Source organism: Podarcis muralis, chromosome 6 (genome assembly GCF_964188315.1).
Source record: "Podarcis muralis chromosome 6, rPodMur119.hap1.1, whole genome shotgun sequence".
Taxonomy (NCBI): domain Eukaryota; kingdom Metazoa; phylum Chordata; class Lepidosauria; order Squamata; family Lacertidae; genus Podarcis; species Podarcis muralis.
The window spans coordinates 35,760,818-35,778,898 of NC_135660.1; the positions used below are offsets into that span (position 1 = coordinate 35,760,818).

Consider the following 18,081-nt stretch of genomic DNA (forward strand, 5'->3'; position numbering starts at 1 on the left):
TGTTGAATTGCTGTTACATTCAAGATGTTTCAGCTAATGGCCAACTGAAAGCTCCCCTCAGATGAAATTTAGTCCTGTCCTTTGGGGCACCAAAGTACAGTTCCTTTTCCTTCCCTGCAGGTATCTTCTCCAGGTTAAACTTACCCAGTTTTTTCAATCTTAGCTCCCCAGCCCCCACCACCAAAAAAACATGCTCTGATTTATCTTACTGCAGTGCCTAAAACTCTCCCAACCAGTGTGTGGCTAGATGCACTCTAGCAAAACAACCCTGGCCCTTCAGTAGCACAACTGAAACCCCACACTGCATTAGATCAGACGGAAAATAGTCCTTACTCCCCTGGAGTAACTCCAGTCCAGCTTTGGAGTTTCTAGCAATGCATAAATAACCATATAGTCAGCACTTACTTGACAAGTTAGTTTTATTGAAAGTGGCAGATCCCTCTCACTGCTCATTTGAAAAACTAAGACATTGTTGTTTTGAATACTAGAGACACTGTGAGAGCATTACTGGTGATTTATTGTGAGTTAAATGCAAGGTACCTTTTATGAACAGCACAAAGTAGCAGCTTCACAGCTTCCTGTTTTCCTTTCTACATCATTCCCATATGTTTCGTAAGCAGTCCTGGAGGATAATGGTAAAGGAAAATGGATTCTTCATATTCCTGCCCATGTTCTCAACTCAGCTATCCATGAGCAAAACTGAGAATGCAGCAACTGCAGCTCTGAAGACACGGTTCTAGCATAAAGTATGAATACCAAGAAAAGAGCATTTCCATTACTTTCCCCCTAACATTACTTGCAAGGGTATGTAGAATAGGCAATTCCACCTCCACCCCTGAACTCTATCAAAAGAATAGATCCATACCACTGTCAATGACTAAATGGTTTTACACATTTAGGAAGTGACTCTTTTCAATATGACTACTGCCAATTTGTGTGACTACTCTAGACCTTCATTTCTTGAAGAGGAAGAACTAGTTGGAAGTCTGAAATACTTATGGTATTTATAGGCTACTTCTCAGCCAGAACCAGAGATAATAGCCATAAATAAATTGGGCAGAAATACTGTTCAAGTCCATAATAGAATGAACAGTTCAGAAGAGACAGGATAAGTTTTAGAAACATCACCTAGAACTTCCTCCAGCTGTTGGCACCACACATGTATTTAAATTTAACTGAATTGCAGTCACATTTCAGAGAACAGCAAACTTCCATGAAGTTTGAAGACTTGTATACCACAATCCTTTTACACTGTAGGTGTAGTTAAGCATTTAGCTTCTCTCCCTCTTTAGCAAGTGCATAATACTCTTGATAAACTATTTGAATTGGATATGAATGTATCCATGATACTGAGTGTTCACACTCAAAGATAATAAGTAGCAGCAAAAGGCCTTGATTGAGTAGGAACACATCTTTTCCAAGCTGTTGCTGGTGAAACGTGGGCTGAGTGCAGAATGCAAGCAGCAGTCAAACCTACCTCACAAAAGGAGCAAGTCGAAAGACAGGAGGAGAAGGCAAGCTTCACCTGTCTCAGCAACTGTTAGGCCAATCTTCTTGTTCTAATAGTTGAGAAACTCTTAAGCAAAAATCTTGTTGAGTAGCACCAGCATATGCCCACCTAACTGGGTAGTGATAATCCCTCCTTGCTGATGAACAATGTTCACACATACCTCTTGCCAAAGCAGGGAGCTACACAGTCCCACCTTTTCCCTTTTGGAATGTGTTTATCTGAATTTCCATTTTCCAGCAGTCAGGATTTTGCTTTGAAACAAGGTCTGACCTGAGAGAAATTGGGATAGAATTAAAAACCTCCATGAAGTACACTGTAGAAATTACCCTCCTAGGGCTCTGCAAAGTAGTCCATGTTCATTTGTGTTGTAAATCCCATCCAGGGTGGTCATGAAACACACACAAAGGCTCTGAAATGTCTGGGAATCCATAGCACAATGTTAACATCCAACAGCAGATGGCGATGGATTCAATATGCAGTTCTTATGGAGCTGGGGTGGGAAAAGTAACCCTCCTTTCAATGAGTAACAAAGATGATGCCTCAGCGTGCTGAAGTCAGGTGGTTCCTGCTGTGTGAGAACCTGAGGGAGAGAGAACGAACAACGGATATGCATCAGGCTTATTCATAGTAAATTCTTGCTGTCAGCCTCACACCAACTTTCTTCAAATTCAAGCATAAACAAGGAATAGCAACCGTGTCAAAAACTCATCTGTCCTAATTTAAAAGGCAGGTGATGCAGATGTTTGCCCCAGGCCATGTACTAACAAATTAATTGGCCCAGAATAACTGTATTTTGAGGGTTAAGTTTTCATTGTACAGGCAACCCTCAATTTGCGTGGGGGTTGTGTTCCAGGTCATGGCATGCGATGGTGGAGCATGCATAAGCCCGGCCCTTTTTCCAGTCACTTTCGGGTCGCTGTGTTGCACACATCAATTGGACACATGTAAATCAGTCGTTGCCTGTATTCTGTTTCTGTAGTTGTAACCTACCCTGGGACCTTATGGTAAAGGACAGTAGCAAAATACAGTTGTTGTTAATAATAAATAATAATAATTTAGATTTCATTATTCCACACAACCACCAATCAAAGGACCAGAATGCTAGACAGTTGCCTAGGGCAGAGTATGTTGTCCTAAGCAAACAGCTATATCTTGGGCCCAAACTAAGAACAGCAGCACTAGAGAAAGGTGTACAGGGGCAAGGTGTAGGATTGGCTTCTCTTACTCCTTCTAGCCCATATCCTCACGTTAACAATGCTCAGAACTTTTACCTTTGCACTCGCTCTACCATGTGTGCAATTAGTTTGTCAGAGATTCCTGGACAAGACTCCTCAGCTAAGCTAAAGGCATTCTCCAGTTCCTCCATGGCTCCCACGTTGCCTCCAGTGTGCTTGTGCTTGTCTTTGAGCTGCCAAGACATTAGAGGAAAGCAAAATGTTTGGAACAAGAGAAAGCTCTAAGTAGCAGCACAAAATCCTTAATGCCAATTTTCATGGGAGGCAAAAACATTTGCTGTATAAAGAAGTACAATAGGCATCTCTAGAATATGGGCCAGTTCCACAGCCCCTATGGCCGTAGTAGTACAGGGGTGGAGAACCTCTTTCATGCCAAGGGCTGAATTCTAACTTTGGAGGTTGCATTCCATAGGTGGGAGGGGCCTGAGGCAGAAATGGGAATAAACAGGAATAACCTCTCACACCAACAGCCTTTTCCCTATCGGAGCATAGGTCTGATTCCCCAAAACACATACAACCACCCATCACAGAAATCTTTTAGACAAGGCTGAGTGGACACACAAAGTTGCAACTTGGCTCCTGTAGGAGGGAAACTCAGAAAGGTGCCTAAGACAGTTTCGATTAGCATGCTATTGCTGACGGCTGGTAATGGTGCCAAATTTAAACAGTACTTTGAACAAGCAGAATACAGAATTAATCAGCTGCAGCTACAGCAATGTTGCCTAGCTGTAAAAATTGCCTAAAGCTACAGTAAGTGACAAACCCAAGTGACACATAATGATTTGGAGCTGGACGAGGCTCACTGGAGCGGGCCACTGCTGTAATAACTAAGCACACTAGATATCAGGAAACTTGCACCCTGTTCCTAAAGCCATATATATGGAACTAAATCTCCCCAACAGCTTTGTGGCTGTTGGGGAGAGTATGCAATCAACCACCCAGCACTATACTGCACCCAGATGCTTCACTCACTATGTGATGCCCAGTGTCCCTGGGAAGCTTGCAACTCCAGCTAAACAACACATTGCTTTCTTAATGCATGCAGCTACATAATTGCTGACCCAATTTTACCAAATTTAGACCAGAAAGCCAGAGGACAACTCTATCCATTGTGGATATACAGTGGTGCCTCGCAAGACGAAATTAATTCATTCCGCGAGTTTTGCCGTCTTGCGATTTTTTTCGTCTTGCAAAGCACGGTGTCGGGAAAGTTTTGGAAAAGCTTCAAAAATCACCAAAGTCTTTAAAAACCTCAAAAAAGGCTACCACACCGCGTTCTATGAGTTGCTCCTCGAAGTCAAGTCGCAACTGTATTAACGGTGTTAAGAAAATGGAAACAAACTTGCAAGACGTTTCCATCTTGCTAAGCAAGCCCATAGGGAAAATCGTCTTGCGAAGCAGCTCAAAAAACAAAAAACCCTTTCGTCTAGCGAGTTTTTTGTCTTGCGAGGCATTCGTCTTGCGAGGTACCACTGTAGCAATGTGTGCATGTTTTGCAGTCGTGTCCTTCTTTAGAGTACTCTGGCCCTGTGTACATATTACTTCCTGTCTGACCCCTACTCACTGTACCATATATTGTTCTCGTATACCACCTAACATGTGTCTGGTTCAATAACTCTCCCCTTCATCAGCTGTGCAAATTAAGTGGCTTTGAGCTGTCCTCACAGATCCTGGCTCACAATCCAGGGATCAACCTCTTTTGCAGAGTTCAAGCTGCCTCCCACATCATAAGGATGCAGAACAGGGCAAAAGATTACCGGTAATTCTAATAATCACCATACAAGTGTGAAAGGTCTCATTTCTTACCATCACTTGGTTGTCAGCTCCTACTCATTATTCTAACCCAACACCCTCAGAGAAACACTTCATATGTTACAGATAATAATTGGGAAAAATTCAGACCCTGCCACCTCACCTCTCCGAAGACAGGACGTACAAGAGTAGAGAGACACTGAGACCGTGGTTGCCGCTTGATAGGCTCAGCAGGCTAATAGGAGGAGGGAGAAGAAGGATGCTATTCAATATGACTCTGAACAGTTCTTTCAACCTGTCTATGAAAATGCTTTGCTTTGACAAGCAGCATTAATCTACCGTCACCAGCAGGAACAGTAAAGAACAAAGTAGATATAGCATCCGTTAAGAATCTTCCAGTTTGTGCTGCTGCTCCTACATGGTCCCTAGGAGAAGCCTAAGGCAGATAAATGGCACAGGCAGGAGTAGCAACCTGTATGCAAAGAGTATGGCGTTACACCATTTTGCAGCAGCAACTAACAGCAGGATTACTATTCGTAGCAAACTTCCTTTATCAGGGACGGGGAACCTCCAGCCCATGGGCCAAATTTGGCCTGCTACAGGTCCCAATGTGTCTTAACAATGCCATTTTCCTCAAACCATGCCCAGCTGCCCCATGCCTGACATCAGATGTGACTTCAGGTGTGGGGCAGGTAGAGGCACAGCTTGGGTGGGGAACTCAATCACACAGCCAATCTCTACAGAAAGCAGCTTTGCCAACCGTATTTCTTGCAATTTCCCTATGCTTGGCACTTGGCAGCTGGCAAAGCTTTGTGCGTTACAGTTCCCAAGCACCTAGAAACCAGCTAGTTACTGGGTGGTTAGGAAGCACTGCACAAGGGACTTGGATAGGTGGGAGGGACAACTCATCTGTCAATCGGGTGGGGACAGATAATGATCTGGTCCACCAGTCCATGAGGGAACAAAAAAACAGAACAGAATAAGCAGACTCCAAAATCTAAAGCAAGATATGTTCTGCTCTGACAGTATCAGGGTTAATGGGCGAAACACTACAATTCCCGCACACTGGCTGTTCAGTCCCTCAGAGTGACCACTGCTGGCTCAGGGTTCTGCTCCCCAGCGGTAATGGACACCACACTGACCTTTTGGGACCCATGATGAGACATCCCTTTGTGCAGCTTATTCAAGGAATTGGGACGAATGGTTGGTGGGAAAGTCCAGATTGGCCCTTGATCTCTCTCATCTGCATCTCCATCACTAGAAACAAGAGGGGTGAGAGTGCATTTCATTCAAAGAACACTGGGTAGAGGAGTGCCAAGATTTGCAGGGGCAGGGCTTCCCCAACAGCAGGCTTTTCCAGCTTAATCTTACTTAAACGCAAACTCAGTGTTTGCATTTTCCAACCATTATCAAAGGGCTAGAATGTACTTGGTACCAACAGATACCAAACTCATAGCCCAGAACTGGGTATTCATATATTCCATGTCACCATGCAATTATTTAAAGACTGGAAGCAGCCAGCGTGACAAACCGTACGTTACTTTTTGTGCCCATCTGTACTTCTCAACAAGCTACACAAAATCTTACTGGTCCACCTTACAGGCTTTATCGGCACAAATACAAAATCTGCAGAAACTTAACTGAGCAATCACACCCTGATTATTTGGGTGTGGAGAAAGGGGAAGAAATGAAAGATTTTCAAAGTAGGACAAATGTCTCAGAGGTTTAAAAAATATTAAGGTTACAAATGTTTTTAAAATAAAATGGAAACATACATACATGTCAGAGTCATCTGAGCTTGAGTCCTCACCATGCCCCTCTGACTTCCAGCGTTTGTACCGATCAATGAGCTCCATGAGAAATGATGTTTTCTTGGTGTAACGTGTGATAAACTTGTGCTTTAGCAATTCCTTTGCAGTGGGTCTCTGCACAAATACAAGAGATAAGGTGTTTTAGCTGGCAGGGACTAGACCATAAAGGTGGACAGCTACCACTGCCACTTTCCAAGGAGTCTTTTCAATTTGAACAGGACTAAGGCCTACTCTGCACATTCCTATGGATGGGCTCATTTCCAAGGACAAGCATTTCAGAGCTCTGCTAGCTAGCAGCTGCCAGGTTTTCTGACCTGACACTCAGGCTCTGCTTATGAGAAGAGGCTGGAGCAACACTTACAAATCTGGGGTCCTTGTTAAGGCAGGCTTCCACAAATTCCTTAAAGGGCTTACTGTGGTGTCCCTCCAGCGTCGGGGGGTTATTCTTGGGAATCAGGAAGAGAACTCTCATAGGATGCAGGTCAGAGTTTGGAGGCTCTCCCTTTGCCAGTTCAATAGCAGTAATTCCAAGGGACCATATATCTGCCTGGAAGAAAAATGAGAACGATCTGTGAACACTCAGTGTTACCATGGCACAGAGAAGCCAACACTCATTGACTTGAGCTTTGATGCTGATTCACAGGAAAAGGGGACTCCTCCAGAGACTCAAATCATTCACTTGCCTCCCATAATTACCCGACTTCTGTATGTGAATGAGTGAGTGACAACTTGGTGTGCTTGTCATGTGGGCGTCTCCTTGATCCATATGTCTAAAAGTAAACGACATCTAAGGTAAAGTTATTTCTGGTTGACACAGATTTAGAAGTTCTTGAATAGGTGCGCCTGAGCAAAACATTTTTACTAAGCCTACGATTTACAAGATAATCCAGAAGGTCAGACTGCTGTAGGTTGGACAGCAATAAGACATGGAGATTAAACATGTATTTAAAATCTCTCTTTTTATCTTTTATTAAGCAGTCCTATAATTAAGCTAACTATCTCTTAGATTTGAAATCTTGTAAAATGCAAGAAGTTTTTTGTGCTCTTCATTTTCTTATACAAAGGTGGCTGCCTTTACAGGGAGTGCAGTTAAGCTCTGATCACAACTTGTGAATAGCAAGCATTTACCGTATTTTTCGCTCGATAACATGCACCTGACCATAACACGCACGTAGTTTTTAGAGGAGGAAAACAAGAAAAAAAATATTCTAAACGAAACAGTAGGTGTATGGTTTTTGTGGTTCATGCTGTGGCCACAGACATGTGATCTGATGGTGAGTTTGGGGTGACCCAGTGCAAAAATCCTGAGGATCCATGTGGAACCGTGCTTTGTAACCACGTTTTAAGTGGGGAGGGAAGGAAAAGCACTCAATGGACAAGGAGCACGCATGGGGTGTGTGGAGAAGGAGCTTTTCTGTGAGCTGAGCGGGAAGGGAAAGAACACTGTTGCTTTAAAGGTATACTTAAGGTATTTGCCCTGTGCCTGGGGTTTTTTCCATTTAACAGTTTGCAGCCTTTTCCTTCTGCTCCTTGTTTTGAGGCAGAATAGATTTGAGCAAGTGAGGAGGACTTGGATTGCAGGGGATTCGCCATTAGCTGTGTAAAAGCCCTCCTCCTTGCAGCCTGAGTGATAAGCAGCCACCAGCAGAAATAGAATGGAGCACAAAAAAGCGGTAGGGGCACTAGGACCCAGACAATGCTCAAATCTATCCTGCCTGAAAGCAGCTGAGAAGCGGGGGATAGCCTTTTTTTTACTTCCTGGTTTTCACTGCGCTCCTGGCTCAGAGCTCCAGGTTGGTTTTTTTGTTGTTGTTTTTTGCTGCTGGTTGCTTAAATTTTATCCTTCCTGATCCAAGCCCTCCTGTCCCTCTGCAGCCTCATTGCTCCGTTTAGAGAGCGCGCGGACCTTTGCTAGCTGAGGCTGCAGCAGCTGTTGCTGGCTACTTTAAAAGCGCTTGCTGGCTTTGAACCGCCTGCCTTCTCCCGGCTCGCTATGGCTCCGTCTGTCCCTCCTCCCATGTAAGCGGCTGCTGCCCGCTTTGCTGCCATGGCTCTCCTTCCCTCCCTCCTCCCCGGCTCCTCCGTAGGTAGCTTTAAAGCAAGCAAAGGAGCCCCTCCTCCTGGCTGTAAAGCAAGCAAAGCTAGAGCCGTGCAAAGCCCTGCAAGCGGCTCCCGCTTTGCTTGACTGACGGCAGCCACGGCTCCGATCCAGTGCATTCGCTCCTTAACACGCACAGGCATTTTCCCTTACTTTCTAGGAGCAAAAAAGTGCGTGTTATGGAGCGAAAATTACGGTAAATTATATAGGGAATTATGATAATACCAGTTGAAGCAAAACAGTTTCTTTGTTTCTTTGTCACTGTGCATTATATTGTTGTAACCTGTCCTGGGATCCTGTAGTGAAAGGCAGGTACGAAGTCTTAAAGAAATACATATTACTGACTGTTTTAATACAGCTTTAAACCTAATGGATTGCACCACAGTTCTGGGTATTTTTCACTGTCAAAGCAGGCTGCATTTCTAATCATGAATTGGACTTTTAGGATGGGATCCAACTAACACATTCTCTTAGCGCAAGGATTCCTGATTGCACGACAGCACTTTCCCCCCTCTCCTCCCCCCACGTACACCCAGTGCCCTCCCCAAATCTAATCCAGAAGGTTAGGAGAACCCATTGAACAGATTTCTTTAAAGTTGTGCAAATGTGAGCATAAACATACATTCACGCCTAGAAAGCACAACCTTCACTAGAAAACTTAAGGTGCTACTGGAAGGAAAAAAATTTTGTTTAGAAAACTGAAGGGGGCACTAAGTGGCCAATGATGTGTATAGCACGACTCGGAAGCACATGCAAACTTTACCCACCTATATGCACCTTTCTTTCTAACGTAGGCAGAACACAGGATAAGGCAAATTAACATGCATTCTAAATGATGAGCTAGGGTTCCAGTAGGCTTTCACCTGCTCCTCTCAGCTCACCTTGAAGTCATAGGCTGACTGCTTGATGACTTCAGGTGCCATCCAAAAAGGAGTCCCAACAAAGGTATTCCTCTTGATTTGGGTATCTGTTAGTTGGCCAGCCACACCAAAGTCAGCTAGTTTCACATCGCCTTGCTCTGAAAGTAGCACGTTAGCAGCTGTTCATAGAAAAAATAAGAATAAAGGCAGCTGAATCAAAGGAGAATACAATAAATTATCTTGCAGTAAGAAATGATGCCTTTCTGAAGCCCCGGTAAACATCTTTTGTGTTAATTCCTTATTTAGTACAGGGGAAGAGAGTAACTGTGCCTTAGCAACTGCACAAAGGAAGGCAGAACATCTCAAAAACTGGCTTGATCCTCCCTGCTACTGCTAAGCCCAATGCCTTATGGCTTCGCAAATAGGGTAGAAGGGTTATATTCTCACCCTGTATGAGCTACCAAAGCTTGTTTAACCCCTACCTTGTTCTCAATTCTTAGCCCGCTCTCCTGCCTTACGTCCCTTTTCTATATCTTAATGGTACAGCCGCTCCTCAAGAAGTCCACCCTTTATAGCAAAGCTACTGGAGAAAGTAGTGGCAGAGCAGCTGCAGGCAGTCCTGGAGGATACCTACTATCTAGACCACAGGTGGGGAACCTGTAGCCCTCTGCATACAGAAGAGTAATTCACACCATCTGTTCTGCACCTTTGATGTAGACCCTTCTCAGTCTGAGTTCAGGCCTGGCTACAGAACTAAATCCGCCTTAGTGGTCCCAATAGTTTTCAGACTATTCTGATAAGTGCACAAATTACTGCCAGAATTCATACTTCTTGATTTAAGGAGTGGTCACAGAAATGCAAATGGGGGGGGGGGATTCTAACATAGACACCTGAGATTGTCGGTGAAAGCAAGTATGTGTGGTTTCAATTGCCTCGTAAGAGAACTGATAGGAAAAAAACAAAGACATGTATTTTGCAAGCCTGACCTTTGATGTCTCTGTGGATTTTCCTCTCAGAGTGAAGATAGTCCAAACCCTTTAGAATTTCTCGGAGAATGGTGGCAATGTAGGTCTCCTCCAAAGGTCCAGGCTTGAGCTACAGGAGAAGTGTAGGAATGACGGTAAAGGAGTGAGGTACATTTAATACATTCAAACCAAAGTCCCTCAGTCTTCCATGCTTAACAAACTTTAACTTAGATGTCAGGAACAACCATTTGCATGGAGATCAGAGAGAAAGAGAGAAAAGAAGAATGCAGTTATGCACACATGAACTTGAACTAAAGGAGGATCAGACAGCACCTCCAAGCTGGGCTCTGATTACCGATTAAGTATTGGGCTGTTCATTCATAAGCACTTGGCACAAACGTATTTTGTTGAATGATATGGTGAGTCTACAGGGTGTGGCAGTTCTGAATGTGGATTTGAGATGGTACTTTGTGCAACCAATGTGGAATTACTTTTAATTCTATGTTCCAGGCTGAATCTTGTTAAGGTATCTGAACTGAATGACAAAAAGGTACTCACTAGATCCAGTGCTGAGCCACCTCCCAAGTACTCCATGATTATCCAAAGCTTGGTGCCCTGTAAATTAGACAAGGTGTTGTGTGAAAGCAGTGACAGTCATTTCAATATTAAGGCCACCCTGGGTTTTGCCTTAAAAACAGCGGAAGAAACATGTCAGCCCTGTATTCCTCATTCAGTTCTCGCATGTCACAATGAGACCCGAAGTGCTCGGTAGCATCATGATCCACACATCTAGACATATCTAGTGATATTTTTTGTTATTCTCAGAATTGAATTACATCAGAAGCTGCAGCTTTTGGTGGACTGTTCCATTTCAGCCTGTAGATTGTTGTGGTGAAAGGACATCTCTAAATCCTTTTCTTCTTAATAAATAATAATAATAATAATATAATACCCTGAGAAGAGTGGCAGGTCAGGGTGAATGGTTCGGGCTCAGCTTTCTCCATTACATTGCTACTTACGTGTTGTAAAAAGTTGAGTGGGAAAGAATTCAAATGTGACATGACTGCTATATTCTACCCTCCAGTATCAGAGAAAGCATGCCTCAGAACCGGTTGCTCAGGAACAGGAGAGTGCTATTACACTTGTGTCCTGCTTGCAGGGTTCCCATAAAAATCTGGCTGGCATTGCGAGAACAGAATGCTGGACTTGATGGGCCATTGGTCTGATCCAGCAGGACTCTTATGTCCCAACTGCAATACTAGCAAGTATTGAGATTGCCCAATGTTGTAGCTTGCTTCTTTATCTTGCTAACAGCTGATTATCATGACACTCTGGCATCCTCATGACAACACTAATAAAGAGTCTGCAACTCATAAGCAGGGAAGGGGTTTTCTCTTTAATTCTTGGAGTTTGAATTTTACTTAGATTTGTCAAATTTCTACGTCGCTAAATACATGCCAGTTGTAATAATTTTTAGTTAAACATTTCTGATTGCACCAAGGAGAAAAGCCTCCAAAGATGAAGTCCGCTTACCATTTTCACTCCTCTACACCCACTGCCACACTAATGTCCCAGCCACAAGACTCACTGAGAACACTTTATGGTGGAGAGAAATGGATTCAGTGGGTGAACTAAGCCCATTTCCCTTGTTTAAGTACACAAATTACAGTCTTGTTTGCTAGTAGCTGTCCCACAAGCACTGTGATGCAGCTTGCCCTGGTAGCTTCAGTTACCTTCAAGTAGGAACCATAATAGCGGGTGATGTAGGGACTGTCACACTGACTGAGCACCGTTATCTCCTGCTGGATGTCTTCAATCTCATCCTCTGCCTCCTCTAGGTCAATTATCTTGATAGCTACCACTTCCTTGGTACGGTTGTCAATTCCTTTGTACACTTCCCCAAACGAGCCTTTACCGATCCTCTCCAGCTTTGTGAACAGTTCCTCTGGATCAACCCGAGAGTGCTGAGTCAGTAGGAATAAATGGGGTGATGAGTGAAGAGAAGAAGAGAGAGCTAGTCAAAAAAACAATCTGTAGCACTTTATGTTAACCTGCCCTGGGACTTTAGGGTTAAGGGTGGGTAATTCATAAACATAATCATCATAAATAGCAGGGATTTAATGATTCATCTGTTAGAGCCATTCTATCATCTAGCATAGGGCTCACTTCTCATTATAAAGGCAATAGGAGCTCAGCCCAAAAATGTGTGTATGATGTGGAGATAGATAGATTTGGCTCTTTCTGCCATACTAGGACAACTGAGGATCACCAAATAAAATAAAAGTTACTGTATAAACATTTAAGACAGTGAAAACAGATAACTTCCTCACACAATGCATTGTTAACTTATGGCATTCACTAACACAAGGCTTTGTGATCGCCACTAGCTCTGATGGCTTTAAAAGAGTAGATTAGTTAATGGAGGATAAAACTATCAACTACAGTGATAGCTGGACAGAACCTTCATGTTCATGGGGCAATGTGTCTCCCAATGCCAGTTACTGGGAAGTGGGGACAACATAACCTGGTTAGTCCCTTCAGCACTTGCTTGTGGGCTTCCTGACAGCTGCTGCTTGACCACTTCTTGTATAGGATTCCAGGCTGGGTGGTCTGGTTGTTTAATCTGACTAAGCAGGGTTTTCATTCTTAAACTCATTCCATCATGAAAAAAGCCCTAGTGAGTTCATTAGAAGTTGCTCCCAGTAGACTTGCTTAGAACTGCTGCCCTAGTTTACCTGATAGGACAACACCAAAGCCATGCCTTTCCCAACATGACACAAGGGTTATTCATGATAGAAGTAACCTAAAGGCGTATCATCTGCACCTCTGTGTATGTGCAGCATGTTGGTCCCATGTTCAGTATATCTCCAACCTGTCTGAATTCTGACTTTCTGAGTGGAAACAAATATTTAGTAGGGATGTTAGGATTCTGGAAAAGCCCAGAATTCAGTAGGAAATTTGCAATTCCACCTATATCAGAATTGCACTGGAATATAATTAAGATCTGCTGAAATATGATGGGTTTCCACTGTGGCACCAACAAGACTTTAGGAATTTAGTAGGCCTCACCCCCCACCCCCCACATATTGATATCATTCTTGCACTATGAACCTGAGCCTTAAAGTGACCTGAAGCTTCTGCAACCACTGAAATACGGTCAGCTTCCAGCATCTGAAATGTCCAAGACAGGTACTGGAAACTAGACAGTCATTTAGATATGCAATCCAGTGCTATCAAACTATTACAGAGTGTGCCTGTCCATCTGTATCTAGTGCGTCAAAGGGATCCAAGAATGAATCATGAACCAGGAAGAGCCTGCTTCAAATACTGCCTAATCCACACACTCAGCTAGGTAACCTTAAGCAAACTAGTATCTCTCTGCAATGTGGAGATAACACTGAACCACATTACCATGGTTCCTGTTAGGGTTAGAAAACACTGAACCACATTACCATGGTTCCTGTTAGGGTTAGAAAACACTGAACAGAAGAGCTAAAAATAACTTAGCATTCATAACATCTAGAGGGGTAGCTGTGTTAGCCTGCTATAGCAAAAACAACACAAGTTCTGCACAACCTAAATGTCTCATAAATTTCTTATGGCATAAGTGTGGAAGTGATCTGATGAAGTGGACTCCAGCCCACAAAAGCTTATACCATCATAAATTTGTTAGGGTTACCTGATATGGGATGACAGCAGCAGAGATACCAGAAAGTTGGTGAGAGGATTTCATTTCCAAAACATATACACAAAGCTGCCCCATCACAAAGACAATGAGAGTGAGCCACATTCAATCTGAGAAGCCTCACCCCACAATGACAGTTAGGAAGGGTTGCTATTTCTCCAGGGTTTGCCTCAGACACCACAAGAATACTAGAAAAGTTGGGGAGAGGCTTTAATGTCATGTCCACCCCAGTCTTCTCTGCCCTATAACCAAGATAAGCTCTAGTAAACGGTGCTTAGGAGTACCTTTGATTGAAAAAAATAATGTAATTACACCAAAGATGAAAACTAGCTTATACCAGTGTAACTTTTTTTCAGTGCAGAATTGTTTTTTGAAGCACGGATTACAAGCGGTCCCTGTTAATGGATTTTCCACACACTGTGTGTGTGTGTGTGTGTGTGTGTGTGTGTGTGTGTGTGCATGCGCTGTTTAGGGAAGAAATAGTACAGACTCGCTTATAAATCTGTCATCAAAAAGGACCACACCTGTTTCAGTTCCCCTTCTTCCCAAGATTTCAATCTGAGGCAAAGGCAACGGCCTCTTATCTTCAGTAATTAAACTGATAAGATGCCATTAAGAAACCTTTGGACGGGTACGAGAGATAAACAACATCTCCTACTCAAGGACGGCAGTTACCCGCTCAAAGTATGAGCAGGCCGCATGCTTTGAGTTCAGCCCCACTCTAATAGGGTTCTCAGTCAACAGAACAGAAGAGGGCAACCAAACATCCTCCTGTCTCCATAGCAACACCCAAACAGCACAGGCCTCTGAAAGAATGCCTGCTGGCAATTTAGTGAAGTGACATGTGAGCAACAGGGGGGCAGAAGAGAGCGAGAGCACAAGAGACTGAGAGGAAATAAACCATACTTCCTCAACCTTCCAGTTATCTTGGACTACAACTGGTCAGGCGGGGATTGATGGCAGTTGTAGTACAAAACATCTGCAGAGCACCAGCTTGGGGAAGGCTGAAGTAAGCCAACATCTCATGAGCAAGAGAAAAGACGTCAGAGAAGGAATCTTGGGAAATTGTTATGATCTGTTAAGAAAAACAGCAGGCATATAAAGACTCGTCAAATAGGTCACTTATGAGGATGCAGCACGATGCAGCCAAGCCAACAAATTAGATGAATCACCCAAAGAATGTATCCTGATCACAGAATAATAGAAACAAGAACCTTGAAAAATTATGCCTTCTGTAGTGACCTCAATGGTCCTTCTTGCCTGTCTGTCAGGTCTTGACACTGCTCAGCTGCTTTCCCTCAAATATACTCCTTGGCTACTGACCTCTCATCCTTGCCACGTACAGTGGTACCTTGGTTTATGAAATGAACTTAATCCATTCCAGAAGTCTGTTCTTAAACCAAAGTGTGATTTCCCATAGCAGCGGGGGACTCAATTTACAAATGGAACACACTCAACAGGAAGTGAAACATGTTCTTATTCCAAGGCAAAGTTCACAAACCAAAACACCTACTTCCGCATTTGCAGTGTTCTTAATCCAAGTTGTTCATAAACTAAGCTGTTCTTAAACCAAGGCACCACTGTAACAAACATTGGACACAGGTAGAACAATATGTTCCGTTTTAAAAATGACCAAATGTGCTTCAAGAGAACAAGTCATTATGCAAATGTTTAGGAACACAGAGCGCTGCCTTATACAGTCTCAAGGGCAATTCCTCTTTCCAAGCGTAGCCTCCCTTTAATCTCCATCAACTCTCTTTCTATTCTAGGTTTGGCTCATCTGCCTGCTTTTCCTGAGTTGGGTTACTGCTCCAAGCCCCTCCTCCCCAGCCTCTTCTTTGCTGGGTTTGTTCTGTCACCTTTTGTCTCCAGGCCTTTCCACCACTCTTGCCTTCCATTCCTCTCTCCTTCTCCTCCTCCTTTTCTCTCTCTCTCAGCAGCTACAACCATTCACTCCATTCACGCCACTAACTCCTCCTAGATGCAGCTGAGCAGAAGGATCCTGGTACTGGCTTCATAATCCTGCTACCTGTGCTTGGCCTGCCCTCCACTCTGGTGCAGAGGAAGGCAGAATATGTTTCACCAGATCCTGAGGTTAGGTGATAAAATCATAGGGAGAAGTCAAGAAAAATCCTGTTCCCTTCCTTCAGCTGCAAAAGATTTCCAGGGCTACCAAGCCAGAAAGACCAGATATGCAACGGAAGTGAAGATTTTAAGAACACTAAGTGTGGTGCCTTATACTAAATTCCACACTTGGGCACAATTAGCAAATTGTGCTGATGAACCAAATAGCAAAAAAGAGGCAACACTTCAAAGTGGTACTGTTATTTTGTTTTTTTACAAAACAGTATAATAACCTTAACATATCCTTTTGGCTACATGGGAAACTGTTCAGTGCTCCTGAATAAAGCTTTACCAAAACGTGTAACATATTTTAAGAAAATAAAATTCACAGTATCATTTGGAGGCATTGCCTTTCTGTTGATTCCTTTTGATATCAGTAAAGCTGACAAATCATTCAACACTACAGTGACCTTAGATGCCTTCCTTTTAGTCAATTTCTCATATAGTATGGTAGCTTTTTCATGAGGAGTATGCTTTAGTTTAATTTAGGGTTCATCCACACTTCCGTTTGCCCTACTGCTCTCCTCTGGGAAAACCGGCATTTTAAGCACTGAATCAGAACAAACGGCAATTGGGTTTTCTGTGGAATGCCATTTGTTCTGATTTAGCACTAAACTGTGGGTTTTCCAGAAACAAAGGGTGGGGCAAAGCAAAACCTCTTGCACCTGTGCCTAAAAAGGAAAAGACAGGTGGAAATTACTTGGACCCATGCATTCTAGGCACTGACCAAGTGGGAGCATAGACAAGCCCTAAGTTTATTCAAAAAGAGCCTCCAGTTCTCACTTACCTGGTTGGCAAATTCCCTCAGGTGGGCCATGGCTGAAGATCAGCACAACACCCATTCACCAATCTTCTTACACAGTAATTAAAAATGTGCTCTCTTCTACGGGTCACTTAAACTATTTTAAAAAAAACAAAAACAAAAATGCAACCAGTTATTATTGCAAAGCTCCTGTGAAATGACTCCACTGCACCATAAATGCCAAATAATAATTTCTACCGGCAGCTCTACCCTCTTCGAGATAAAGAGACTTAGCCTACTTATATCATGGACAACACATTAGGTGCCACAGGTAACCTGAGCCCAGTTACTCCACTCTCCCGCTTTCTTCTCGTACTCCCTAGCCTACTTCACAGGGTTGTTGTGAGGATGAGGTGGTTTCTCACCCTGAGCAATTTGGAGGGAAGGTGGGATAAACACACCATCACCATATTTTAGGAACGCACACTTAACAGGTGGCCAAAACTGATTTCACAGTTTCTAGAGCAACTTAGCCACTGGGAGTGAAGCCCAAGCGAAGGAGTTTACTGCTCAGCGTGACCAAGCCCCTTAAGAGAGCAAAACCTAAACAGATTACACCAACCAATCCCTCTGGAGCACGAGAGGTCGTCCACCTCTATCTCCATGCAGAATAACTTTATAGCCAGCACGACACAGGCTGCAACTTCCAAGGCAACCCCTCCCCGTCTTCCCGCACCGTAAAAAGGGTGGGGTGCGGGGGGAGCTTCTTTCCTACGAATTTATGAATGGTCTTGCAAAGACACGAGAGCCGAATCCCGACTCAATGGCTTGTGGGTTTGCAGGTCCGGCCCAGCCTTAAGGTGTGCGTCCAATAGGAGGTTCCGGGGGGGGGGACAAGCTGCCCCCTCCCCTGCAGCCCCCGGGCACAGCAGCTCCACCCAGCCTCCAGACACAACTGTCATGGCAACGGCTGCCGCCGCCAGCATTGCTCCAAGCAGCCCTGGCTCCCTCCCCGCAGAGCAACAGCCCCGCTCCGGTGCCCTCCGCGCCTCACCTGCGCCCCGAGGGTCCGTCCCGCCCCGCTGACCCATCGCGGCTCCGCGCGCAACCACCTCGGGATACTCAAATCGGTTACAGCAACTGCAGGAGAGGCAGGGAGGAGGGCGCCAACAGCCATGCGCAGGAATCTTCTCTCGCCGCCTCGGCTGCTGGGAGGGGTAGTTTTTGCAGCCCCGTCTCACAAACGGAGCGGCCGAGCCAGGGACTGTCTTAACCAGCATGCACTCGGAGAAGGCGGGG

The 18,081-nt window shown here is 44.2% G+C and overlaps 1 protein-coding gene across 3 annotated transcripts; it reads right to left on the reverse strand.

Moving 5' to 3' along the window:
* Window positions 1-401: 401 nt before the first annotated feature.
* On the reverse strand, window positions 402-17,984 carry STK25 (serine/threonine kinase 25). Of its 3 annotated transcripts, none has more exons than XM_028730968.2 (12): window positions 17,837-17,984; window positions 16,828-16,939; window positions 11,965-12,195; window positions 10,790-10,846; window positions 10,253-10,361; window positions 9,288-9,445; window positions 6,670-6,855; window positions 6,277-6,422; window positions 5,640-5,754; window positions 4,661-4,732; window positions 2,782-2,918; window positions 402-2,090 (listed from the first exon to the last, which is right to left on the reverse strand). In XM_028730968.2, exons 2-12 carry the CDS (start codon window positions 16,855-16,857, stop codon window positions 2,051-2,053), a joined length of 1,281 nt encoding a protein of 426 aa, XP_028586801.1. In that variant the 5' UTR covers window positions 16,858-16,939; window positions 17,837-17,984; the 3' UTR covers window positions 402-2,050. The 3 variants fall into 3 exon arrangements, with proteins under 3 accessions (XP_028586801.1, XP_077786098.1, XP_077786097.1); XM_077929972.1 differs by lacking the exon at window positions 17,837-17,984 and adding an exon at window positions 14,832-14,991; XM_077929971.1 differs by lacking the exon at window positions 17,837-17,984 and adding an exon at window positions 14,823-14,991.
* Window positions 17,985-18,081: the final 97 nt, after the last annotated feature.